Source organism: Neolamprologus multifasciatus, chromosome 22, assembly GCF_963576455.1.
Source record: "Neolamprologus multifasciatus chromosome 22, fNeoMul1.2, whole genome shotgun sequence".
In the NCBI taxonomy this organism is placed as follows: Eukaryota; Metazoa; Chordata; class Actinopteri; order Cichliformes; family Cichlidae; genus Neolamprologus; species Neolamprologus multifasciatus.
In genome coordinates, this window is record NC_140459.1 from 12468050 (window position 1) to 12493144 (window position 25095).

The window sequence follows — 25095 nt, forward strand, 5'->3', positions numbered from 1 at the left end:
ATGCATACAAGGACATAAGAGCTTGAATGGATGATAGAAAACTTGAAAGTAGTCTGTGCTTTCTTTGCCTGCTCTTGAAATGCTAGTCAACCTCCCCCAGCTATAAGAACCTGTGCCCATCTTAAAGACTTGGTGCTGAAGAAGCCCAGCTAGCTCAGTCGGGAGAGCATGAGACTCTTAATCTCAGGGTCGTGGGTTCGAGCCCCACGTTGGGCGAGGGGACTTTTGTGCAAGTGCCCGCAAGAGAGAAAAGAAGTGTGTATAGAGAACAGCAAATGGCGTGTTGCGCAAAGGAAGATGAATGTATGGTAACAGAAACCAAAGTTACACTGTCTTGTCTGCACAAGTCCACATCTCCACCATTTCATTTGATGATTCTGGACGAAATTTCAAGAGGGCTTAGCAAAGAAGCAACACTCTAGGTTTACCAGCATCCCTACTCTCACCTAGGGTCACAAACTGTGGGTAGTGAATGAAAGCATGAGCTCACAGATATAAGCAGCGGCAATGAGTTTTCTCCGTCGGGTGGCAGTGCTCGGCCTCGGAGATTGGATGACAAGCTTAGTATTTCAGGAGTAACGCAGATTACAGCTGCAACTCCTCCACATCGAAAGCAGCCTGCTGAGGTGGTTCGGACATTTGAACATCCAGGATGACTTTGAAGAGGTGGTTGGTCAACTCGTCAGGATGGCCGAGTGGTCTAAGGCGCCAGACTCAAGGATAGGCTCCTTCCACACAAAAGGGACTTCTGGTCTCCAAATGGAGGCGTGGGTTCAAATCCCACTCCTGACATCTGCTTTCCTTATTTAAAAATCTGTTTTCAAGAGCTTCATCAACCTTTGTGTGTTAAACTCAACAAACTGCGGCTTGTTGAGGTAGCTGTAGGGTTGCTGTGAAATCAGCTTTGCAGGTTATAGGAACTTTTGTAGTGAAGAGCTTTCGTTAACATGACAGAGTTCCCCTAAGTGGAAGCCTGAATTGAAATCCCGCTTGTATCTGGCATTTGTCATGGAACACCACAATTTCCACCTCCACCACTGGCACCCTGTGCTTTTCACAGAGGACAGCGGGTTTAAACTGAGAACATATAACACATGGGAAAGCTTCCCGAGAAGTCGTGGGGAACTTTATGGTGAATGTAACATCCTTGGTTATGAGCGCTTTGCTGGTGGGTCAGTGATGGTCTGGAGAGGCACATGCACTGAGGTATGCACAGGCCTCTACAGGCAAGGCAACGGGACAATGAGTGCAGTTAGGTATGGGCATGAAATTCTCTGACCCACTGTCAGACCCTACGCTGGTGCAATGGCTCCTGGCTTTCTTCTTGGTGCCCGGCCTCATCCGACAAGAGTATGCAGGCAGTTTGCGTGGGGACTGATACCGTTGACCGACACTCCCCACCCCGAAACCTTATATTGGCCTACTTGACCAAAATTCAATACAACACCCCTGGGACATTTAGCTTTGGTCCATCTGACACTGCCAGGTTGGAACTCAGACTGTCCAGGAGCTCAGTGATGCCCCGGTCCAGATCTGGGGAGATGATTCCCCGGGAGACATTCAGTCGTCTCAATCGGAGCATGCCCCGTGGTGTGGCATGCATACAAGGACATAAGAGCTTGAATGGATGATAGAAAACTTGAAAGTAGTCTGTGCTTTCTTTGCCTGCTCTTGAAATGCTAGTCAACCTCCCCCAGCTATAAGAACCTGTGCCCATCTTAAAGACTTGGTGCTGAAGAAGCCCAGCTAGCTCAGTCGGGAGAGCATGAGACTCTTAATCTCAGGGTCGTGGGTTCGAGCCCCACGTTGGGCGAGGGGACTTTTGTGCAAGTGCCCGCAAGAGAGAAAAGAAGTGTGTATAGAGAACAGCAAATGGCGTGTTGCGCAAAGGAAGATGAATGTATGGTAACAGAAACCAAAGTTACACTGTCTTGTCTGCACAAGTCCACATCTCCACCATTTCATTTGATGATTCTGGACGAAATTTCAAGAGGGCTTAGCAAAGAAGCAACACTCTAGGTTTACCAGCATCCCTACTCTCACCTAGGGTCACAAACTGTGGGTAGTGAATGAAAGCATGAGCTCACAGATATAAGCAGCGGCAATGAGTTTTCTCCGTCGGGTGGCAGTGCTCGGCCTCGGAGATTGGATGACAAGCTTAGTATTTCAGGAGTAACGCAGATTACAGCTGCAACTCCTCCACATCGAAAGCAGCCTGCTGAGGTGGTTCGGACATTTGAACATCCAGGATGACTTTGAAGAGGTGGTTGGTCAACTCGTCAGGATGGCCGAGTGGTCTAAGGCGCCAGACTCAAGGATAGGCTCCTTCCACACAAAAGGGACTTCTGGTCTCCAAATGGAGGCGTGGGTTCAAATCCCACTCCTGACATCTGCTTTCCTTATTTAAAAATCTGTTTTCAAGAGCTTCATCAACCTTTGTGTGTTAAACTCAACAAACTGCGGCTTGTTGAGGTAGCTGTAGGGTTGCTGTGAAATCAGCTTTGCAGGTTATAGGAACTTTTGTAGTGAAGAGCTTTCGTTAACATGACAGAGTTCCCCTAAGTGGAAGCCTGAATTGAAATCCCGCTTGTATCTGGCATTTGTCATGGAACACCACAATTTCCACCTCCACCACTGGCACCCTGTGCTTTTCACAGAGGACAGCGGGTTTAAACTGAGAACATATAACACATGGGAAAGCTTCCCGAGAAGTCGTGGGGAACTTTATGGTGAATGTAACATCCTTGGTTATGAGCGCTTTGCTGGTGGGTCAGTGATGGTCTGGAGAGGCACATGCACTGAGGTATGCACAGGCCTCTACAGGCAAGGCAACGGGACAATGAGTGCAGTTAGGTATGGGCATGAAATTCTCTGACCCACTGTCAGACCCTACGCTGGTGCAATGGCTCCTGGCTTTCTTCTTGGTGCCCGGCCTCATCCGACAAGAGTATGCAGGCAGTTTGCGTGGGGACTGATACCGTTGACCGACACTCCCCACCCCGAAACCTTATATTGGCCTACTTGACCAAAATTCAATACAACACCCCTGGGACATTTAGCTTTGGTCCATCTGACACTGCCAGGTTGGAACTCAGACTGTCCAGGAGCTCAGTGATGCCCCGGTCCAGATCTGGGGAGATGATTCCCCGGGAGACATTCAGTCGTCTCAATCGGAGCATGCCCCGTGGTGTGGCATGCATACAAGGACATAAGAGCTTGAATGGATGATAGAAAACTTGAAAGTAGTCTGTGCTTTCTTTGCCTGCTCTTGAAATGCTAGTCAACCTCCCCCAGCTATAAGAACCTGTGCCCATCTTAAAGACTTGGTGCTGAAGAAGCCCAGCTAGCTCAGTCGGGAGAGCATGAGACTCTTAATCTCAGGGTCGTGGGTTCGAGCCCCACGTTGGGCGAGGGGACTTTTGTGCAAGTGCCCGCAAGAGAGAAAAGAAGTGTGTATAGAGAACAGCAAATGGCGTGTTGCGCAAAGGAAGATGAATGTATGGTAACAGAAACCAAAGTTACACTGTCTTGTCTGCACAAGTCCACATCTCCACCATTTCATTTGATGATTCTGGACGAAATTTCAAGAGGGTTTAGCAAAGAAGCAACACTCTAGGTTTACCAGCATCCCTACTCTCACCTAGGGTCACAAACTGTGGGTAGTGAATGAAAGCATGATCTCACAGATATAAGCAGCGGCAATGAGTTTTCTCCGTCGGGTGGCAGTGCTCGGCCTCGGAGATTGGATGACAAGCTTAGTATTTCAGGAGTAACGCAGATTACAGCTGCAACTCCTCCACATCGAAAGCAGCCTGCTGAGGTGGTTCGGACATTTGAACATCCAGGATGACTTTGAAGAGGTGGTTGGTCAACTCGTCAGTATGGCCGAGTGGTCTAAGGCGCCAGACTCAAGGATAGGCTCCTTCCACACAAAAGGGACTTCTGGTCTCCAAATGGAGGCGTGGGTTCAAATCCCACTCCTGACATCTGCTTTCCTTATTTAAAAATCTGTTTTCAAGAGCTTCATCAACCTTTGTGTGTTAAACTCAACAAACTGCGGCTTGTTGAGGTAGCTGTAGGGTTGCTGTGAAATCAGCTTTGCAGGTTATAGGAACTTTTGTAGTGAAGAGCTTTCGTTAACATGACAGAGTTCCCCTAAGTGGAAGCCTGAATTGAAATCCCGCTTGTATCTGGCATTTGTCATGGAACACCACAATTTCCACCTCCACCACTGGCACCCTGTGCTTTTCACAGAGGACAGCGGGTTTAAACTGAGAACATATAACACATGGGAAAGCTTCCCGAGAAGTCGTGGGGAACTTTATGGTGAATGTAACATCCTTGGTTATGAGCGCTTTGCTGGTGGGTCAGTGATGGTCTGGAGAGGCACATGCACTGAGGTATGCACAGGCCTCTACAGGCAAGGCAACGGGACAATGAGTGCAGTTAGGTATGGGCATGAAATTCTCTGACCCACTGTCAGACCCTACGCTGGTGCAATGGCTCCTGGCTTTCTTCTTGGTGCCCGGCCTCATCCGACAAGAGTATGCAGGCAGTTTGCGTGGGGACTGATACCGTTGACCGACACTCCCCACCCCGAAACCTTATATTGGCCTACTTGACCAAAATTCAATACAACACCCCTGGGACATTTAGCTTTGGTCCATCTGACACTGCCAGGTTGGAACTCAGACTGTCCAGGAGCTCAGTGATGCCCCGGTCCAGATCTGGGGAGATGATTCCCCGGGAGACATTCAGTCGTCTCAATCGGAGCATGCCCCGTGGTGTGGCATGCATACAAGGACATAAGAGCTTGAATGGATGATAGAAAACTTGAAAGTAGTCTGTGCTTTCTTTGCCTGCTCTTGAAATGCTAGTCAACCTCCCCCAGCTATAAGAACCTGTGCCCATCTTAAAGACTTGGTGCTGAAGAAGCCCAGCTAGCTCAGTCGGGAGAGCATGAGACTCTTAATCTCAGGGTCGTGGGTTCGAGCCCCACGTTGGGCGAGGGGACTTTTGTGCAAGTGCCCGCAAGAGAGAAAAGAAGTGTGTATAGAGAACAGCAAATGGCGTGTTGCGCAAAGGAAGATGAATGTATGGTAACAGAAACCAAAGTTACACTGTCTTGTCTGCACAAGTCCACATCTCCACCATTTCATTTGATGATTCTGGACGAAATTTCAAGAGGGCTTAGCAAAGAAGCAACACTCTAGGTTTACCAGCATCCCTACTCTCACCTAGGTTCACAAACTGTGGGTAGTGAATGAAAGCATGATCTCACAGATATAAGCAGCGGCAATGAGTTTTCTCCGTCGGGTGGCAGTGCTCGGCCTCGGAGATTGGATGACAAGCTTAGTATTTCAGGAGTAACGCAGATTACAGCTGCAACTCCTCCACATCGAAAGCAGCCTGCTGAGGTGGTTCGGACATTTGAACATCCAGGATGACTTTGAAGAGGTGGTTGGTCAACTCGTCAGGATGGCCGAGTGGTCTAAGGCGCCAGACTCAAGGATAGGCTCCTTCCACACAAAAGGGACTTCTGGTCTCCAAATGGAGGCGTGGGTTCAAATCCCACTCCTGACATCTGCTTTCCTTATTTAAAAATCTGTTTTCAAGAGCTTCATCAACCTTTGTGTGTTAAACTCAACAAACTGCGGCTTGTTGAGGTAGCTGTAGGGTTGCTGTGAAATCAGCTTTGCAGGTTATAGGAACTTTTGTAGTGAAGAGCTTTCGTTAACATGACAGAGTTCCCCTAAGTGGAAGCCTGAATTGAAATCCCGCTTGTATCTGGCATTTGTCATGGAACACCACAATTTCCACCTCCACCACTGGCACCCTGTGCTTTTCACAGAGGACAGCGGGTTTAAACTGAGAACATATAACACATGGGAAAGCTTCCCGAGAAGTCGTGGGGAACTTTATGGTGAATGTAACATCCTTGGTTATGAGCGCTTTGCTGGTGGGTCAGTGATGGTCTGGAGAGGCACATGCACTGAGGTATGCACAGGCCTCTACAGGCAAGGCAACGGGACAATGAGTGCAGTTAGGTATGGGCATGAAATTCTCTGACCCACTGTCAGACCCTACGCTGGTGCAATGGCTCCTGGCTTTCTTCCTGCTGCCCGGCCTCATCCGACAAGAGTATGCAGGCAGTTTGCGTGGGGACTGATACCGTTGACCGACACTCCCCACCCCCCAACCCTATATTGGCCTACTTGACCAAAATTCAATACAACACCCCTGGGACATTTAGCTTTGGTCCATCTGACACTGCCAGGTTGGAACTCAGACTGTCCAGGAGCTCAGTGATGCCCCGGTCCAGATCTGGGGAGATGATTCCCCGGGAGACATTCAGTCGTCTCAATCGGAGCATGCCCCGTGGTGTGGCATGCATACAAGGACATAAGAGCTTGAATGGATGATAGAAAACTTGAAAGTAGTCTGTGCTTTCTTTGCCTGCTCTTGAAATGCTAGTCAACCTCCCCCAGCTATAAGAACCTGTGCCCATCTTAAAGACTTGGTGCTGAAGAAGCCCAGCTAGCTCAGTCGGGAGAGCATGAGACTCTTAATCTCAGGGTCGTGGGTTCGAGCCCCACGTTGGGCGAGGGGACTTTTGTGCAAGTGCCCACAAGAGAGAAAAGAAGTGTGTATAGAGAACAGCAAATGGCGTTTTGCGCAAAGGAAGATGAATGTATGGTAACAGAAACCAAAGTTACACTGTCTTGTCTGCACAAGTCCACATCTCCACCATTTCATTTGATGATTCTGGACGAAATTTCAAGAGGGCTTAGCAAAGAAGCAACACTCTAGGTTTACCAGCATCCCTACTCTCACCTAGGGTCACAAACTGTGGGTAGTGAATGAAAGCATGATCTCACAGATATAAGCAGCGGCAATGAGTTTTCTCCATCGGGTGGCAGTGCTCGGCCTCGGAGATTGGATGACAAGCTTAGTATTTCAGGAGTAACGCAGATTACAGCTGCAACTCCTCCACATCAAAAGCAGCCTGCTGAGGTGGTTCGGACATTTGAACATCCAGGATGACTTTGAAGAGGTCGTTGGTCAACTTGTCAGGATGGCTGAGTGGTCTAAGGCGCCAGGCTCAAGGATAGGCTCCTTCCACACAAAAGGGACTTCTGGTCTCCAAATGGAGGCGTGGGTTCAAATCCCACTCCTGACATCTGCTTTCCTTATTTAAAAATCTGTTTTCAAGAGCTTCATCAACCTTTGTGTGTTAAACTCAACAAACTGCGGCTTGTTGAGGTAGCTGTAGGGTTGCTGTGAAATCAGCTTTGCAGGTTATAGTAACTTGATCTATTGTGTCTTTCTTCTTTTTCTTATTTCAATAATACATCTAGAATGTCTTAAAATCTACTGTGTATAGGACACTAGAGCATTATCATTCCCAACACGCAACATACTGACGATCTGTCACGGCCTAAGTTGTCTAATAGTTACGCAAAAGGCACTCATTCGTCTCCTCATAATACACTCTGGGTGCTCAGTATATTCCAATATAACCTCACTTGTGGCCGTAAAAGATACTTAGAGCAGAAGCTCACACCATCCAGTCGAACATAATCACATCAAGGTATTTGTGATATTAGTGACAACAATAAAATAGCTTCATGTTGTGGCCATCACATAGTGTATTCCAAACCCACTCAGGTTTTGAAATTATACAGATTTAAGGTACATAATGCTTTTTTTGGTTTATTATTTTCATTTCACACATAGAGCACATGTATAAATTCGTTCCAACCCTCTCTCATTCTTAGAGACCCACTGTCATTCCCAACATGCAAAATCCCCACGTCTCCACAGTCCCAAGACATAAAATAGTGATGACTTGTCACAATCATCGCAATGTTTCCTGTTGGGATTAGACCCTATTGCCGAGGAACAACATCCGAGATCTCTGTCCAGAAGAGCGCAGTTCTAGGAACAGCTGAGACATATATGTGCTGTGTTGTCTTGTGCTTGAGGTGTTTGGAGTACCAACTACAGTTAAGTTGTTACCAGGCCGGGTCACTGCAAGTTGCTCTTCAGTACCACAGTGGTTCTGCTCTCTGTGGAATTTTATTTGCAGGACAGCACATAGACATAAACACTTTCATTTTGTTAGTGAGGAAACCTTGTTTATTCCAGTTCAAGCTACAATTAAAGAAGCAGGAGCAATCCAGACAACTCTGTACATTTATAAAGTTTATGTACAAAGCATCACACCTGCCATTAACCGTTTCTTATTTAGTTATTCCAATATTTCACTATTAAAGTAAAAAAGAATGTTGAAAACCTATTTACCTTGGTATTCATATGTGTTCTGCTTATTTCATACATCTCCACATATGTATTATAACTATATGTATCAGATAAGAATAGCTCAGAATATGCAAAGAGAGCACTTTTAAGAAATGCTGATGGTGACTTATCAGTGTTTGTTTTTAAAAACATCCATCTATCAGAGTCATTTTCATTTGTGCAAAAAATTCAACCTGGCAAGAAAAAGGAAAACCAAATGCTTTACAAACAAAAATATAGTGTCAATAATTAATTATTATGACATCTAATGACAAGATGAATGGTACAAAGATTATATTCAACAACAAAAATAAAACATGATTGAAAATAACTGTATGAAGAATGAAATGCTAGGAAACTGTGGCCTGGATCATGTGATCATAGTATCAGTTTCTCTGTACTGGATTATTCTGTTTTAATGAGATAACTGACAGTTATCCCAGCCAGAGGGCACAAGTCTAGCCACTTACTGCCATCTATAGGTTAGTTAACAGAAAAAAAGAGAGGTTGAATTAAAGCTCAAATATGAATTATTTCTTGTCAAGAACCTTTAGCAGGAAGAAAGCCTATAAAAGTCCCAAGGGGAAAATTAGCAAACTCCTGCCTCACTTTGTTCACCCGTGTGCTGTATTCCATGGGCTGGTTGGCTGCAGGACCAAACATGTGGCCTGGAATTACAGACAGTGTCCTAAGCATTTTCCTGTATCCGTCAAACAAAGAGGATTGGGAAAGCCACAACTTTTGCCCTGGCAATGTTATGGTATAAATATGTCTACCAAGTTTATTAATGCAAAATCCTTGAGTAAAGTGTCACTGAAGGTCTGTGTTGAGGCATCTACTCCAGCAGTGTGACAACTCTGACTTTTAGCAAACTACAAAGTGTTGGTATAGATGACCAGTATTGGAAATGCCACCAAACTAAAGGTACTTTGATACATACCCTCTGGGAATTCTCGCTGGTTTTCCCAGTTTGGAAAACTGTATTAAAATATATGCAGGGATGGACACCTTGTAACTTGTCCATATGACCTAAATTGTGTCTACTAGGAGAACAAGGAGAGGTTCCACATGGGAAGGACTCCCATACTCCAACACTTAAAAAGTAGAAAGAAAGAATGATTGAGACGTTTCTTGCAAAAAAGATGTTGGGAAGGTTACATCACGCGACTGAAGCTTTGGTGGAACAATGGGACTGACATGGCTGGGGACGGCAGTCATGTGGAGGTGAGGAGGGAGGATCGAAAAGCAGACAGTAGCAGAGGTGCAAGTGGGTTTTATTTACAGAACACAATAACCAAGGTGTGGGCAGAACTGAACATAAACCTAAACTGGAAAAGCTAATACAAAAGGAGGACATGGAGCGAGGAGCAGAGAGACGATGAGAAACATGGAATAATGTAGACTACACGGGAGGTTCACAGAGAAACACAGACGACGCGACGAGAAGCACAGGCAGACACCAACTATAAATACACACACCAGGTAATCAGAAATGGCACACAGGAGGGGACACAGCTGGAACTAATGGGCATAACGAGACACAGACCTACAAAGTAAAACAGGAAACACCCAGACTGTTTTATAACACAAAACTCGGGGACCCGTACAGAGCACAGAGGGAGACACAGGTAGGGAAAATAAACACGACAACCAAACCCCAAAATCCAATACAAAATCAGAATAAACCACAAAATAATAATCACAAACTCAAAGCGCTGGGTCACCGACCCAGGACCATGACAGGGACAGTTTTTGCACCTATTTGTCTACCTGAATTGGACGTTCCAGCTTAATGCAACAGATGTTAAAACCTCACTGTTTTTTTTTCTTGTTCTTTATTGTTGTCTTTTTGTTTTTGTTGTTATAAAATGCAAAATCTAATAATTATTGAAATTATAAAAAAGATCAATGGACAAGCATCGCTTTAACTTTGGTTTTAATTGATTAACCTGGAAAGCACTGCTTGTCTTGCCTGCCCTGATGCCATCACATCAAAAAGAGGGTTTCCCATTTCTGGCCCATCAAAATTTTGTGATTTTGTCAAAGCTATTAGTGTCACATTAACATAACAGTGCTGTGATGTATAGGATTATGGCACTAGTACTGCTACTGTATCATGGACTGTAGAAACATTTCTAAATAAATACATTTTAATTCCTTTCTATAATGTATAAATTCTAAAAAAAAAACCCAAAAAAACAACATTGTCAGAATCAAGCCGCCTTGACCTCAAGCATGAGCCTACAACAAAACCACTGACTCTCTGTTGCCCAAGGATTTTTTTTCTCTCTCATATTGATCTCTGCTTTACAAGCAGGCAGAATCTCTCTGTGCCCCGTTAAGCATCTTGTGGAGATTCATTGGGGCATGCCTTCGATTTCTCAGTGCAATCTCAGTATCTTCTTAATGGCCTGCAATAGTCTTCAGTCTTGTCTTCATTAAAGTGTCCTTTTCATCCTGGTTGTCATGGTTGTGATTGTGAGGGTATGTGCACAAATAGGTTATATAATGCTTTGATTAAAAATATATCCATGTTTCTATCTCAAGTAATTTCAAACTAATACTTCTTTGGTGTCAAGTCTCTTTTACCATATCTGCTCACAGAAAAAAGTCTTTCCTCATATTATTTAGTTTCCTGGATTATAAAAATGAAAGTGAGCCATGCAAGTAAAATATAAATTGACCCAATACTATGTAGTCTACTGAGTTGGTTGGATGTAATCTCTCTTCGGGCCACAGAAATTGCAGAGTAAAGCAGAATCTGCAGTTCAAAAAAAATGCTATTTGTAGTCGATGTCCATGTCTGTTATCTCTTTAACAGTCTTTCTGCATTTACTGCATGGTGGTTCTTGTGCATTGTTTTCACAGGAATGATTATTTAAAAGAAATACTGTTGCATGGCATTACTAGTGCTTAAATACCCAGGGCACTTCCCCCCACTTTTTAAAGTAATAACATCTTAAAATGTTATCTGTGTACCAGTAGTTTTTGTGTATTATACAAGAAAGTTTTACACATAAATGGGCTCATAACATCCTTTCTCTCATGTAAAAGATGACTCAGTCGTGTATTGTGTTTTAACTTCCTCTGGGAAAAAATAAATAAATCAAAAGCTATCAAATGTTCGCTGAAACACACCTGAATCGTTTCATTCTGGCACATACTGTAAACAGAAAGATCTTTTGTGCATCTCTCACAAGGACTTTCCTTTGATAATGAGAAAATTAAATCTCACTCACAGGTAGAATATATGAAGTTTATAGCCAGAATTTTAGTGACTGAAACAGAGTACCAATAATTCAAAAAACTCACACTGAGATCACGGTGAATATTGTTATAACCTTTAGATTTATTTAATGTGCATATTGTTTCAGTTTGCAATGTGCAACACCAGCCATTTTCAGTAGAGTTAATCATCTGGTACCATAAATCTAGCTATATAGCTTTCGTGTAACAATACACCAGTCTGGTTCACAATTATATTTTGCTACATTTTATTTTAATGTTAATCCAGTTGTAAATACTTGCGTTTTTAAAGTGTAAAGAGTCACCTCACAGGGCCATAATGCTACAAATGAAGCAGTCAAAGAAGAGATACCCACATTCACACTAAACTACATCCTCTCACATGCTTCTCTCTCACAAAGCGACTGTGAAATAAAACAAGCTATCTAGTAAGGGCTTCCTTCCTTTTTCTGCTGCTTGTGTAACTTTTTGTTGCTTTATTTGGATTGGACCTTTATTCTTAATCATGACTGTGCTGCACTGGTAAGTATGCATTGCACTAGTCTGCTTATGAGTATAAATGTGTGTTGATTGTGACATGTTATTTTATTATCATGAGATTAGGTTAATTTATCATGAATAAGCATGAATTGTTGTTTGTCTTTCTTACCTATTCAGGGCGTACTCTGCCTCTCACCCCATAACATTTGTGGTATTAATATAGACTATAGATTGAATGATTGCTGTACACTTAGGTCCATAATTTGTTGGGCAAAGACACATTTTTTTTTAGTTCTTCTTCTTTACACTACCACCACAGTGGTTCTTAAATCAAATAAGCCAAAATGTAATTGAAGTGCAGACCATCAGCTTAAATTCGATGGGCTTAATAACAAAAAGAGACTTATAGAGACTTTTTTTTTTTATACAGAATCACCCATTTTCAGAAGCTCAAAATTAAATGAACACTTGACTGATAAGCAGATTTGTGGTCAGGTGAGGAAATGTTCCCTTTACTTTTTATTTTATCTGTAAACATGAGTGCCAAAGAGATTTCAGTGCAAGTGAGGGATGCCACCATTAGGTTGAAAAACTAGAATAAACCTATCACAGAGAGCACTTTAGAGATGGAAAAATCAGCAGGGTACAAACTACTTTAACACTCAGGAACAGGAAGCCAAGATCATTGTGGTGGGGCGTGGTCTGCGGTGGCGTGCAGGGAGGGCGGACGCACCTGCACGGCATCCGCAATCACGCCCGCCACGTTAAAAACACGGGGACTCAGGTGTGTGTGGTGTGTGGTGTTTTGAATAAAGATGTCTGAAAACACTGATCCCTGGACCCGCCGTGCCTTATTCCTGCCACAGTGGTGCCGAAACCCAGGAGGCGGCACGGCGGGTTCTTATCGGAGCCAGGGAGTGGGGGAGCTGGCCCAGAGGGTGGCCGAAATGGCGGCCGCCCAGCGGGAGCAGGCGGCGGAGGTGCGTCGCCAGCAGCTAGAGCTACAGGACCAGTCCGAGCGCCACCTGCAACGGATCGGGGAGCTGGCGGCGCTGCTCTGGGCCTGGGCGCCACCCCCACAGGTGTGTACCAAGGACAGTGAAGCGGTGGAGGAGCCGCGTGGGGCGCCTGAGCAGCCGGAGGGGGCAGACGAGGCGCGCGGGGATCTGCGCCTGCCGGAGGAGGGGGAACAGCCGGGTGAAGGGCTGCTCCTGCCGGGAGCGGTGGACGAGCCGCTCCGACCGGAGGCGGCAGACGAGGCGCGCGAGGGTCTGCACCGGCTGGAGGAAGAGGAGTCGCGGGAGGGGCTGCCGGAGCCGCTCCCGCCAGCGCCCCAGCCAGCGGCGGACGAGCCGCTCCCGCCAGCGCCCCAGCCAGCGGCGGACGAGCCGCTCCCGCCAGCGCCCCAGCCAGCGGCGGACGAGCCGCTCCAGCCGGAAGAGGTGGAGAAACCGGGAGGGGAGATGGCGGTCCCCGTGCCAGGGGAGCCTGCTCGACCTGTGCCCGAGGTCGAGGATCGAGCTGCCCCGGAGCGTCAGATGCGCCGGGTAGTGAGCCCCTCCCGGGGCTGGCGGGGTCGTGCCGGCTTGCCGGGTAGCCGGCCTCCGGACCGGTTTCGCCGCTGCTGCTGGAGGCGTGGCCGACCCCCGGACAAGGCTCGCCGCCATTGGAGGTGTGGGCGGCCTCCGCAACGGACGTTGCTCCCCCCAACCGGTGGGGTGGGGGGGAGTAGGTTCGGCTGGATGACTCCCCGGCCTCAATCGGGCGATGGGGGTGTGTGGTGGGGCGTGGTCTGCGGTGGCGTGCAGGGAGGGCGGACGCACCTGCACGGCATCCGCAATCACGCCCGCCATGTTAAAAACACGGGGACTGTGTGGTGTGTGGTGTTTTGAATAAAGATGTCTGAAAACACTGATCCCTGGAGCCCGCCGTGCCTTATTCCTGCCACAATCATTTTTTGAAGAAAACATCTAAAGGAGCATGCACAGTTATGGGAAGAAAAAAAAAAACAGTTGTAAAGATAAAACCAAGATTAATTTGTACCTTGGTGGGAAATATAAATGATGGTGAAGGAGAAAATCAGCTGATAATCCAAAGCAAACAACATGTCAGCCATGATTGAGGCAATGATATTGCATTGATATGGTCCTGTCTTCTCTCTCTCTCTCCCCTGTCCGTTTAAATATGGAGATGGATCTAAACTAACCAGTGTCCTTCAGTGGCAGGTGTGGTCACAGGAAACCCTGAATGGGCACACCCGTCTCTTATCTTCATTCAATGCAGTATTTATACCACGTTCCCAAAACCACAACCTGTCACCAAATTGTTAGCCTACTAATGTGGGAATATGTTGGAAAGTCTGTCTCATTCTCGCCTGGATATGTGCAGATCTGTCTGATCCACTCTCCCCTTGCTCATTTCAAAGACTTTAGTATTGGATATCCAAGACCTGAACTAGTCCCCTTATTACTGAGCTCTACAGCTTGTTGGTTCTGTCTCCCTATCCTCACCCACAACTAGTGGTGGAGTTGGCTGCCCCTTCCTGAGCCTGGTCGTGCTGGTTTTAAAGGGAGTTTTTCCTTTGCCACTATTACCAAGTACTTGCTTATAGTATATCCTGTAGGTCCTGTACATGTAGTGAACTGCCAATAAAAATCTTTAAAACTGATTGCTGGGGTTTTCTATCTGTTATTGCAGGATTTTACTTTACAGTAACAAACCGTTGTGAAGCAACTGCTACTGTGATTTGGTGCTATATAAATAAAACTAAATTGAGCTGAATAGTATTAAACTTACCTGAAAGCTGTCTTACCTCGCACTAACCCCTGCTGTAGGGATTCCTAGCTGTTGTTCATCTGCCCATTAAAACTGCAAAACGTTTTGAGCTTGTCCTGTGTTTGTGGCCTTCTGGTGAACTTTGACAGGAATATTCTTCAATGATCAAGTCAGTCACCTGATCCCAATACAATAAAGCATGCTTTTCAGCTATTAAACACAAAACTGAAGGCAGAGAGACTCACAAACAAGCTGCACCTCTAAACTCTACACTCTCTTGGTCAAATCCAGACTTTTTAGTTTATCTGCATTTATTTGTCAAAGCCAACACACATTGTTTTATATTTAGTCAGACTAGCCCCACACAAGCCCCCCTAAAGTGTGCCTATAGTGAAGCTTTAGGGACTTACATTAGATTTTCTTTCCTATAACATTCCTTCAGTATAGTTGTTTTTCTTCATCCACAATTATCATAGTTTAGGCATGCATACATGCACATAGTGAGCTGTCACTGTTCACAAAAAAGTCATGCGTATCAGCTTAAATATGTGTCATGTGAGGCTTTTCCTGCCCTTTCCAATTTTCTTTTCTTTTCTTTTTTTTTGGACGGAGGGGGGGCTGACGATACGTTTCATAGGAGAGTGCATAGTAGGTAATATCCGGGGGCAGGTCTAGAGTAGAGTGGGAGTGTCTGCGCTCTGCTGTCCTTCCTACCAGAAAAACGGTGGATGAGACCCACATTGCCACACAGCCGCGCACTGCAGAGGACAGAGCGGGACTCAAACACCATCGAGGAATATGTCAGCTGTGTCACGCACCGAGGGACGCATAAAGCCGCCGCGCAGCGCAGTTTCTGCATATCCACTGCCTCTGCTTTAGTTTAGCAGACAAACACAACCCCGTTTAGCACTTATGCTTTGCTAAAAATCTCTTCTGCTGCTGCTTCTGGTCCATTCCTCTCCCCTCCTCCCCTCTCTTCCTGCTCCTCCTCCTCCTCCTGCTGTGTGCCGTCCCGTCGCCAGGATGGACAAGACGCTCTGCAGTCCGCATCCCGGGACCAACAAAACAAACTCTTCCTCCGCGGACCTCCGCGGGAGCTCATCGTCGAGGAAGCCCGGTGGGCGGCCCGGGTCGCACAGCCCCGGCTCCGGCTCCCTCGGCGGCTCGGCTGTAGCGGGAGGCAGTCGGGCAACTGTGCTGGGGAACAGCATGAATTTGCAGCAACAGCAGCAGGCGCGCAAGAGGCAGCTGGAAGGAGTCCTGAGCAAATACACCAACCTGATCCAAGGCTGGCAGAACAGGTAAGCACGTGGATGGGGTCGGGGACGTTTGACACATGATTTAGTTTCGGTTCATGCCCCAGGTCAGGCTTCGTGTTGTTATTTGCCCCGTCCACGTTGCACTTTTACCACCACGTCACTGCGAGGGGGAGGGGGTTCAAAATCACACAAGTCTGGACGCCTGCTGATGAATTAGTTTGTTTGATCGCTGTCTTCATGGGCTGACTTACATAATGGGCAAAAGAGATGCTAGAAAACAAAAACTGTCATTAAATAATACTAATACTTATAATAATAATAATCATCTAAAATTCTTGTAATTTCCAGTATATTATGTTATTATATTAATTGCTAAAGTATTTTCAGAAACATCAGATTTGCTGCTTTTCTTGGTCTGTTCTTATAATAAAGTTAATATCTTTGGGGGTTTTGACAACCTGGTTTCCTAACTTGCATTCTCAGAACTTGTAAAGAGTAAAAATTTTAAACTATTTTGGAACATTTGAGCAATAATTTAAAAAATGTATAAATTAAATTAGGATTATAGATTACTCAACTGAAAACAATGATGGAATTGGAAAATGCCAAAGTGATTAATCATTTGTCAAAGTTGGTGCTGATTCATCATCTGTCGATACATTTTAGAGCTAGCGGATTAATTGTTCCCCCTTTAAAATAGCCCTCTTAAATCCTTAACTATCGATCTCATTAAAGATATTGGTTTATAAAAAAAAAGAAAGAAAGAAAAAAAGTTAGCCATCCATCTGTTTTCTGCTACTTATGTGGGTCTGGGTTGTGGGGGCAGCAATCTGAGCAGAGATACTCTTCCATCACCAAGGCATTCCCAAGCCAGCTGAGAAATGAAGTGTCTTCAGTGTTTCATGAGTTTGTATCAGGGCCTCTTCTCAGTATGACGTAACATAAGGAGCCATCCTTATGTTGTGGCAGAGTACTGAATGGTTAACTTGGCGGTAAACATTAGCCTTCATTTTTATTACATGTTATAAGTGCGCTTCAAACAACACGACTGATTACAGCAGTGGTTCTTAAACTTTTGCCACTACACATCCAGTCATAAGAGAAACAGCTACTAAACTAACTAATAAAAGGTGCTTAGATGGTGCTTTTCTTCTCAATTTGACAACTGAAAGTGTCATTCACCTATTAAATCATTTATACAAGTGCTTTTCTATGACTAAGCACTTTAACCTAACATTGGGTCAGGGGTAATCCGGGCTTCAGTATCTTACCCAACAATACTTTGACATGCAGGTTGGAGGTGCCAGGGGTCAAATGACCGACCTTCACATTAATAGACGACATGCTATACCAGGTAGCACAACACCATCAGCACACTCTTATTTATTTTCCCCAGAAAAATCAAATTAATTCAGCCATAGTTTCTAGGCTTATTTTCCTCCAGCTTGTGCAGGTCTCCACCTTTAGCAGCTCTGTGGCCTTCACTACAACTGAATAGGACTGAAACTGAAGCCAATCTGATATCACGCAGTTTGATTAACAGGAAAGTGCCAAACGACTAACTAACAATCATTGTTACTTTGTTTTAACCAACTGGTGTTTGGCTAATAAAATGTGGATAACACAAAGGTCAAGGTGGACAAAATGAAGTCTTGCTGACATTAAAAAAGATCAGAAAGGACGATGAAAAGTGGCAAACGCGCAAGAATGAGAACCTGCTGCCACAAAGTGTTTGTTTCCTGAAACTGGACACACTGTACACTTACGCCTGCCCGTCTGTACAGGTTTTTGCAGTTGCTGATCTGTACTGATATTATTCCCATATACTGTTACAATCTGTAATTCCGCTGCTCCTGAATCAGTGCAGGCACTCTTGTAATGAAGTACATAACATCTCCACAGCAGTGCAATTGTCTCAAAAAGTGCCTGTACCTCATCCAGAATTTATAAGCCATCTCGCCGCCCTGTCCGATTTCCTCATCTCAGACACAGACAAATACAGAGAGAGCTTTTTATGAGAAGCTGTGTTTTTAATTTTAAGTCAATGTGAGTCACATGTGAAACATCTTCCCGTGGGTTGGACTTTCTTTTCATTCTTTTTTTTTCTTCCCCCCGTGGTCCGAACAGCTAACATGAATTATGCAGGATCTCTGTGTTTGGCAGTGCAATTAGTTTTGTGTGTGGGTAAAGAACAACTAAGCAACTTGGAGCATCCCATTGTGCACAGTGGCACTGCTGCAGAGGAGAGGGAAGCTCACATTGTGTGGGGTTGTGTGTGTTGAGGGGCGGTGTAGGGAGGCGGAGGAAAGACTGACTCGTCCCTGCTCTCCCATCAAACTGACAGACGATGCACCGAACTGCATCTTGATACGTACCCGCAGGAACACCTGTGGGAGAGCGAGACAAACGTTCATTTCAGAGCGATCAAAGCGGGGTGGCACTGATTAAAGGAAGCCTTAACTGTGCGTGATGTTCTCGTGGGATTTGTCACATGTAGCCTGTGAAGCTATCAAATAGTATGGTCTGCCATGTGCACGGGTGTGCTGATTTCTGATCTTTGTACAGACGAAAGGGCATTACCAAATTGGTTTGGCCTTTGTGGGTGATGCTGCCTGTCCAGTGTCAATTTCAAAGTGCCTAAAGGGTAAAGGTGTAGCTTCTCAGGAGAGAATCCTTTAACTTCATTGACTTGAGCAAGCGCCAAGACCTCAAGCTGAAAGAGTGTTTCAGCACAGACGGGGAGCAGCGACTAAAACATCTTGAAAACGTAGCCTGGAGCTGAGATGACTTTTAGTTTCCATTTAGATTGTCTTTGAAACTATACTAACATGGGTCAGTAGGCTTATTGCTACTGCTCGTAGCCCTAACATTAGTAATGATGACAAAATGTACAAAGTAGTTTCATTTGAATTCAAATTCATAATTTTTAAATTGTATTTTTTGGCTTTTGAAGAAGGAAAAGAGTTTAGCAATCAGACTTTGCTTTGCTCTGTTTTTGTTTTTTCACGTACAGAACACTGCCAGGATGTGACTAATCAAAGCAGTGATGATTATCTCTACCTGAAATTTAGTTAAAGCTATATAAGTGAATTAAGGTGATTCCTGGAGTCATCTTATTATCGCTACCAAGAAGGACTGTTTGATCCTCTGTTTGCTTGTAGGTTAACTTTAAATTATGAATGTGTTTCCAGAGCTGGGGCTAGAAGTAATAACGTTTTAGGGTTCTGGATGTGGATTTAGGAATTTTAGTGCACTCGCTTAATAAAAGACGAAAGTTGGCACTGAGAATCCAGAAATTAATCAAGCGCAACATTCAACTAGTAAGACAAAATTTTCTGCTCATGAATGGAAGTAAATAACTTTAATTTAGTGTCTAATCCAAAAAATAATGCTGTGTATGCCTTTTTTTATGCTTTTGTTTTTGTCAAACAGTAAATTAGAAAATTCATGGATAACAACAATAACTATATTTTAGCATTAAAACTGTCATTTGGATTAAAGAGCTTGTGCATGCTGGTGGATTAACCATTACAGAAACATAAAAAAAATATTTTGGTAATTACCAGTGCTTTAATTTATGGCAGCTGTGACATGAACCTTACATTGTGTGGTGCTCTAATAAATGTAAGCACTGTAAACACCATGCTGAAGTAAGAAAAAATCAGCAGACACTGTCTTAATGTTCTCAGGGAAATGTAATCTTCTGGATATAGGGAGTCCGTTTATGGATGGTGTGGAACACGGTGCAATCTGCCAGGAGCAAATCGACTTTCACTTTCAGTACTTGTGCTCCTGTGACTGTAGAGATAACACTGCGAAGGGGATGATCAGGATCTGATCCATTCCCACATTTCATTGCGTCACCAGGCACCTGTTTCAGTGTAAAAAACAGAGACAATGAAAAGGGGAGTTTTACAGGAGAAAGAAATGATAGAAACAGTCCTATGGAGCACTTATGCATCGTCTCCATGAGAATTCCCCACAAAGGTGGGATCTGCAACTTGTTGTTTAAAATCCTTGAACTGTTGTTCAGCTTTGCAGCCGCCGTCTGTGACATCCTGCGGTTGCAAACTCTTAGTATCAAGAAATTATTATGTGCACTTAGGTTTGTTGGCTTTGCAGCTAATGGTGTCGCTGCTGGCAGAGAAGCCACACTTGGTCTTACAGGCACGTTTCTTGAGTCTTAAACTCTGAACTTTTACTGCAGATATCAGTAAATAAAGTAAATGAACATGATTGCTGTGAGCTCTGTGCAGAGATTTGCAGGTATGGGTAAAAGAGGGGTGACACACTGGATGATGCACCAACAGATAGCAGTCTTTCAAAGGAATCTGCTGTAGTGGAATATTCATTTATTCTTTTTCTTCTTCTTTTTTTACAGCATTATATGCAGTTGCATTTTGAGATGATTTAATATTAAATATTAATATTTAGCTTAAAGTGCAGAGTTATCCAAAGAGTGCTTAAAGTATAATTTAAATCTGCATTGTTAAACCTTTTGCACTCTTAAGTTTGATTGGATCACCCATGAAGAGGAAAACATGGGTGATCCATGGGTTTACATTCATAATTATTCTGTAAATCTTGCATTGACCGGAGCTTTTCTTTTATAAAATCAGGCCCTGGTGTAGGGGGAGTTTTCACCCTTGATGGCTTATTTTATTGTGTTGTACAGTGAAAGGCCAGCATGTCACAAACCCAGGAACACTGAAACAATTAACTGGAAGTACTTGTAGTCCTTTCATTAAAGCAAAAACAAAAACAAAAACAACAAACTCCCCCACCCCACCCCTGAAAAACTGTAATGTTGATAATATGTCAACATGAAGGTCAGGAAGCATTACTTTTGTTATTGTTTATGATATTTCTATTTTTAGCTAGTTTTAAAGCTTTTAAAGCAGAAACCATTGCAGCCAATGTAATTATTTTTAAAATAATCGATTCCAGCAAGTGATTATAGAATATCTTTAGTAAAAATGTCATTCTGCTACAGCAACGTTTTATTTATTTATTTAATTTCAAGATTATTTAGTTTTGAAATGAATCAGGACTGAATGGTGGGTTCACTGTTGTGTTTTGAGCTTTTGTTCATATTTCTTCACAGTAAGTGATTTTTACACCCTATGCTGTAGTTCTCCATCTTTCTCTGAGCTCAGGAAAACATTTGCTGTCACCTGGGATAAAGATTTATATTATATATATATATTATTAAAGGTTTACTATGGGAGGGAGCCTGTAGAGAAATATAAATCAGCTAGGTTAAAAATGAAAGTCTTTTTGCAGCCGGACCAGATTTTAAAATGACCCGTTTCTTTTATACCTGTGAAGGAAGACGATCAGATGATCCATCCTTCCTCAGGTTGTGTTCAGCTCACAGTTAATATCCGTAAGTGCCCGCAGCGTAAAAATAGAAACGTTTGAAGGAGGAGAGGCCGTGCCCCAGTGGAAGACATTGTTTGAGTAATTACATTGTCAGTCACGTTTCATCACGTGGAGGAACACAAAATGTGTGTGTGTGTGTGTGTATGCGTGTTTGGCAGGCCGTGTCTTGGTGGGCAGGAGACCTGAGTGGAGCTAATTCTGCCACTGTGTGGGCGGCCATGTGTCAGCGTGAAGTACCGTTATGTTGAGTAGGTGCTGTGTGCGTTTGTGTGAAGAAAATGTGCTAAGTAGTCAGTTTGTTTTTATATGCACATATGTAATGCGTGCTATACTTGTAAGGATAGTGAATGATTCAAACCCTTTAAACCTAAGCATTGATGACAGTCACAGTCAGTGTAATATAGTAATAATCATTTATTATAACACTATTGTAATAATGGCAGCGTGACTTTAATAATGTGCCATTATGGGAAAGCTAGTGACACATTTATACCCAGATAAACTGATGAAAGGAAAGATTTTGGAAGGGAAGAAGTTTAATGTGCAACAGAGCAAATGAGCTCAAAGTTTGCCTGAAGGTGCTGTAGAGATTAATTGAAATGCTTATCATAAAAAAGTGGTTAATAAGAATTAATGGTCTAAGGCAGTGTATACAAAACCAATAAACAGAGATGGGGTTGTTAACAAGAGTTTCAGTATTATAAGCATTGAAACTGCAGAATTCTGGAAAGCCAAAACCCCCCAAGAAAAAACAGCCTTCTTTCAGCAAGTCTTGTCTCTGTCATAAGCTCCTCCCACCAGCGTAAGCGCATGCATCTGCGTCATACGTGTGAAAAATGCAAAGGCAAAAGTCAACACACAAGAGCAGTACTTACTCCTCTGTTTAATTTATTTAATTATCAAGCGCCACTGATCGTTACACAATCTCACATGATCTGGTCAAAAAAAAAGAAAAAGAAAAGACAAAAACATCACAAGCCACGTCTTCTAGACTTCAAAGAGGGCGAGACATTTCTAGTTTCCTCTCAGATGACCTCAGTTATAAAGGATCAGTTATGTTTCTCAAAAAAAAGAAAAAAAAATCACATGGTTCAAAGTGTTTTCTCTAGGTGCCTGCGTGTGTTTCCTCCCACAACCTAAACACATGCATCTTAAGTTAGCTGGTGATTCTAAATTGACTGCAGGTGTGGGTGTTAGGGTTGGGTACTCTTTTTACATTTTGAACCCATAGTGGCAGCATGAATTGGCTACTATGCTCGGCGGTAACTTTTTAGTGCTTATTTTGAAATAATAACTTTACATTTTTGTCTTACAGAGCAAGTCCATAATTCTCAACTGAAACATTTTATTTATTGACAACATTTGTGCGCTCTGACAATGTCTGACATTGACATTGCTATCAGTGTTTGCATACAAAGGTCTTTGATATAGTTCCTCAGATAGCGTGTTGCTTTCCCGTCAATACGATGCTGGTAAGAAATTTCAATACAGCCAGAGGAAGAACGCTGAGTTTAAATGTCAAACAATACAGTGGAGGGAAAAAAGGCCAGTTTCTCTGATGACAGCTGATCCAACTTCCTAATTAATTACCTACTGCGATATTGACAAAGTGCCCAGAAAATGTTTCAGTATCATCTATGGGTTAACTTCTCATATGTTGATGGCCAGTATGCTAAAGTTAGTTGGAAACTTATGAGGCTATAAAATAGGTGGACTAGCAACAGGCCTACACCCTGATTATTACTGTGTTACAGTTGGAATGGTCTCCCTCTCTGAAGTGTATTAAGGATAACTTTGGGATGTTTTTATATTTAAGGAAACCAAGTAGCACAATCATTTAAATATCAACAAAAGTCCTTACATGCACTGACAAAAAGTGGGGGTGAATATGAAGGAGATCATTAACATGCTTTATGCCATCTATCCTTCGTATGTCCCAGATGTAAACTTTGCACAGTGTCACAAAGATTAATAGAGGAAGTGTTGTTTGCAAGCTGCTTGTTATTCAACAGTTGATTACCATACACGGTGTATGTTGTGTTCGCATGCATAAGAGGAAGTGTCGTCAGACAGGTTTTGTAACAAACACAGAGCACAGTCAAACTTATTTAGAAGAGAGAATAAAGGGTAACAGGTTTTTAGAGTTTATTCTAGTTGTGTGTGCTTATGTTTTTTCCGTGCTTCTGATGATTTGTCAATCATTTGCAGATTGACTTTCTATCTGTCTGAGCTGCTTCACATTCACACACCTGTAACAACTCTGAGGTCATGTAATCAGTTACTCTAACACATTCCTCAAATGAGATTAAAACAGAGAGGTGATCAAAATATAAACGTTTGCACTAAATATATGGAATGATCTAACTCTGCACATCTGCTTGGCTCAGATTGTACACTCATTTAAGTCTTTTTTTAAATCCTATTTTATTTTAATAATTTTTTGTCTTTTAATGTTGTGTATTGTGTTCTGTTTTCCTGGATTTTAGTGTTAAGTTGAATTGGCCTATATTTTGCTGTTTTAAATGTGCTATATAAACAAATTTGACCTTGACTATGACTTGTAAATCAGTAACTATTTTAAAGCCTTTTATATCCTTATCACGTTGAAAAGGAGTGGATAGTTGGTAAAGAACATAGTGGATGGGAGGAAAAAGAGAACACAATCATTATCAAAATCCTTAAATCAAGTCTTAATTCTCAAACAGCTCTGTGTAGAAATGAGACTATGACTAAAACTTAAAGGTGCAGAAGTCAAATTGGTCAGGAAGCCTTTGAATGTGCACACAAACACACACATACGAGAACTCATCTCCTTCTTAATGCTGCCCTAGAAGCCACGAGAGTCCTATTTGCGAATTAATAGGTTGACATTATGCATTCTCCGGCCTCTCAGACTAAACAATCAGTTTGCCACAGTGAAGTGTTCCCACTTAAAGACACTCGGAACATATTTAGCATGTCTGCAATGATAGGAAAATACTCAGCTTATTTATTACAGACACATAAGTACCATCTGTGAGGCCTGGTTTACCTCTCGCAGCTTTTTCTGTCTGCATTTTGAAGTCATGCATTACCTGCAAGTGGTTACTGTGTGATCATTTCACGCTAGTGGACATGCTTTTTGTCATTTTTAAAGTAGAAATGTGAGCTTTTGATTGTGGATTGTTAAATGGTAAATGGCCTGTATTTATATAGCGCTTTTCTAGTCCCTAAGGACCCCAAAGCACTTTACATATCCAGTCATCCACACACACATTCACACACTGGTGATGGCAAGCTACATTGTAGCCACAGCCACCCTGGGGCGCACTGACAGAGGCAAGGCTGCCGGACACTGGCGCCACCGGGCCCTCTGACCACCACCAGTAGGCAACGGGTGAAGTGTCTTGCCCAAGGACACAATGACCGAGACTGTCCAAGCCGGGGCTCGAACCGGCAACCTTCCGGTTACAAGGCGAACTCCCAACTCTTGAGCCACGATCGCCCGATTGTAGAGCACAGCTAGTTTCCAGGGGGACGAATGTTGACGACACACTTTAAAAAAGTGCAAAAACAACGTCACCTTCTGCTGCTGTAAATCAGGTGTAACATTCATCATTCCATGGAGCAGATATCTAACTTAATTCTTTGTAATTTGGTTATCGGCATATGT

General features: G+C 43.5%; 1 protein-coding gene and 10 non-coding genes across 13 annotated transcripts in view; all 11 read left to right on the forward strand.

Annotated features, from left to right (window-relative positions):
• Nucleotides 1-143: 143 nt before the first annotated feature.
• trnak-cuu (transfer RNA lysine (anticodon CUU)) lies at nt 144-216 on the forward strand. The gene has a single exon. It is a non-coding gene; the product is annotated as a tRNA-Lys (tRNA).
• Nucleotides 217-681: 465 nt separating this feature from the next.
• trnal-caa (transfer RNA leucine (anticodon CAA)) lies at nt 682-792 on the forward strand. The gene is made up of 2 exons: nt 682-719; nt 747-792. It is a non-coding gene; the product is annotated as a tRNA-Leu (tRNA).
• Nucleotides 793-1740: 948 nt separating this feature from the next.
• On the forward strand, nt 1741-1813 carry trnak-cuu (transfer RNA lysine (anticodon CUU)). Its single transcript has one exon. It is a non-coding gene; the product is annotated as a tRNA-Lys (tRNA).
• A 465-nt stretch (nt 1814-2278) lies between these two features.
• On the forward strand, nt 2279-2389 carry trnal-caa (transfer RNA leucine (anticodon CAA)). The gene is made up of 2 exons: nt 2279-2316; nt 2344-2389. It is a non-coding gene; the product is annotated as a tRNA-Leu (tRNA).
• Nucleotides 2390-3337: 948 nt separating this feature from the next.
• trnak-cuu (transfer RNA lysine (anticodon CUU)) lies at nt 3338-3410 on the forward strand. The gene has a single exon. It is a non-coding gene; the product is annotated as a tRNA-Lys (tRNA).
• A 465-nt stretch (nt 3411-3875) lies between these two features.
• Nucleotides 3876-3986, forward strand: trnal-caa (transfer RNA leucine (anticodon CAA)). The gene is made up of 2 exons: nt 3876-3913; nt 3941-3986. It is a non-coding gene; the product is annotated as a tRNA-Leu (tRNA).
• A 948-nt stretch (nt 3987-4934) lies between these two features.
• Nucleotides 4935-5007, forward strand: trnak-cuu (transfer RNA lysine (anticodon CUU)). The gene has a single exon. It is a non-coding gene; the product is annotated as a tRNA-Lys (tRNA).
• Nucleotides 5008-5472: 465 nt separating this feature from the next.
• trnal-caa (transfer RNA leucine (anticodon CAA)) lies at nt 5473-5583 on the forward strand. Its single transcript has 2 exons — nt 5473-5510; nt 5538-5583. It is a non-coding gene; the product is annotated as a tRNA-Leu (tRNA).
• Nucleotides 5584-6531: 948 nt separating this feature from the next.
• On the forward strand, nt 6532-6604 carry trnak-cuu (transfer RNA lysine (anticodon CUU)). The gene has a single exon. It is a non-coding gene; the product is annotated as a tRNA-Lys (tRNA).
• A 465-nt stretch (nt 6605-7069) lies between these two features.
• On the forward strand, nt 7070-7180 carry trnal-caa (transfer RNA leucine (anticodon CAA)). Its single transcript has 2 exons — nt 7070-7107; nt 7135-7180. It is a non-coding gene; the product is annotated as a tRNA-Leu (tRNA).
• Nucleotides 7181-15436: 8256 nt separating this feature from the next.
• osbpl10a (oxysterol binding protein-like 10a) overlaps nt 15437-25095 on the forward strand; it is a 99805-nt gene continuing 90146 nt past the window's right edge. Inside the window, exon 1 of one of the 3 annotated variants that reach the window (XM_085148667.1) lies at nt 15437-16103. In XM_085148667.1, coding sequence (XP_085004793.1) covers nt 15826-16103 — 278 coding nt within the window. In that variant the 5' untranslated portion in view covers nt 15437-15825. The remainder of the gene's footprint in view (nt 16104-25095) is intronic. The other 2 variants (XM_085148666.1, XM_085148665.1) reach the window with 2 other exon arrangements.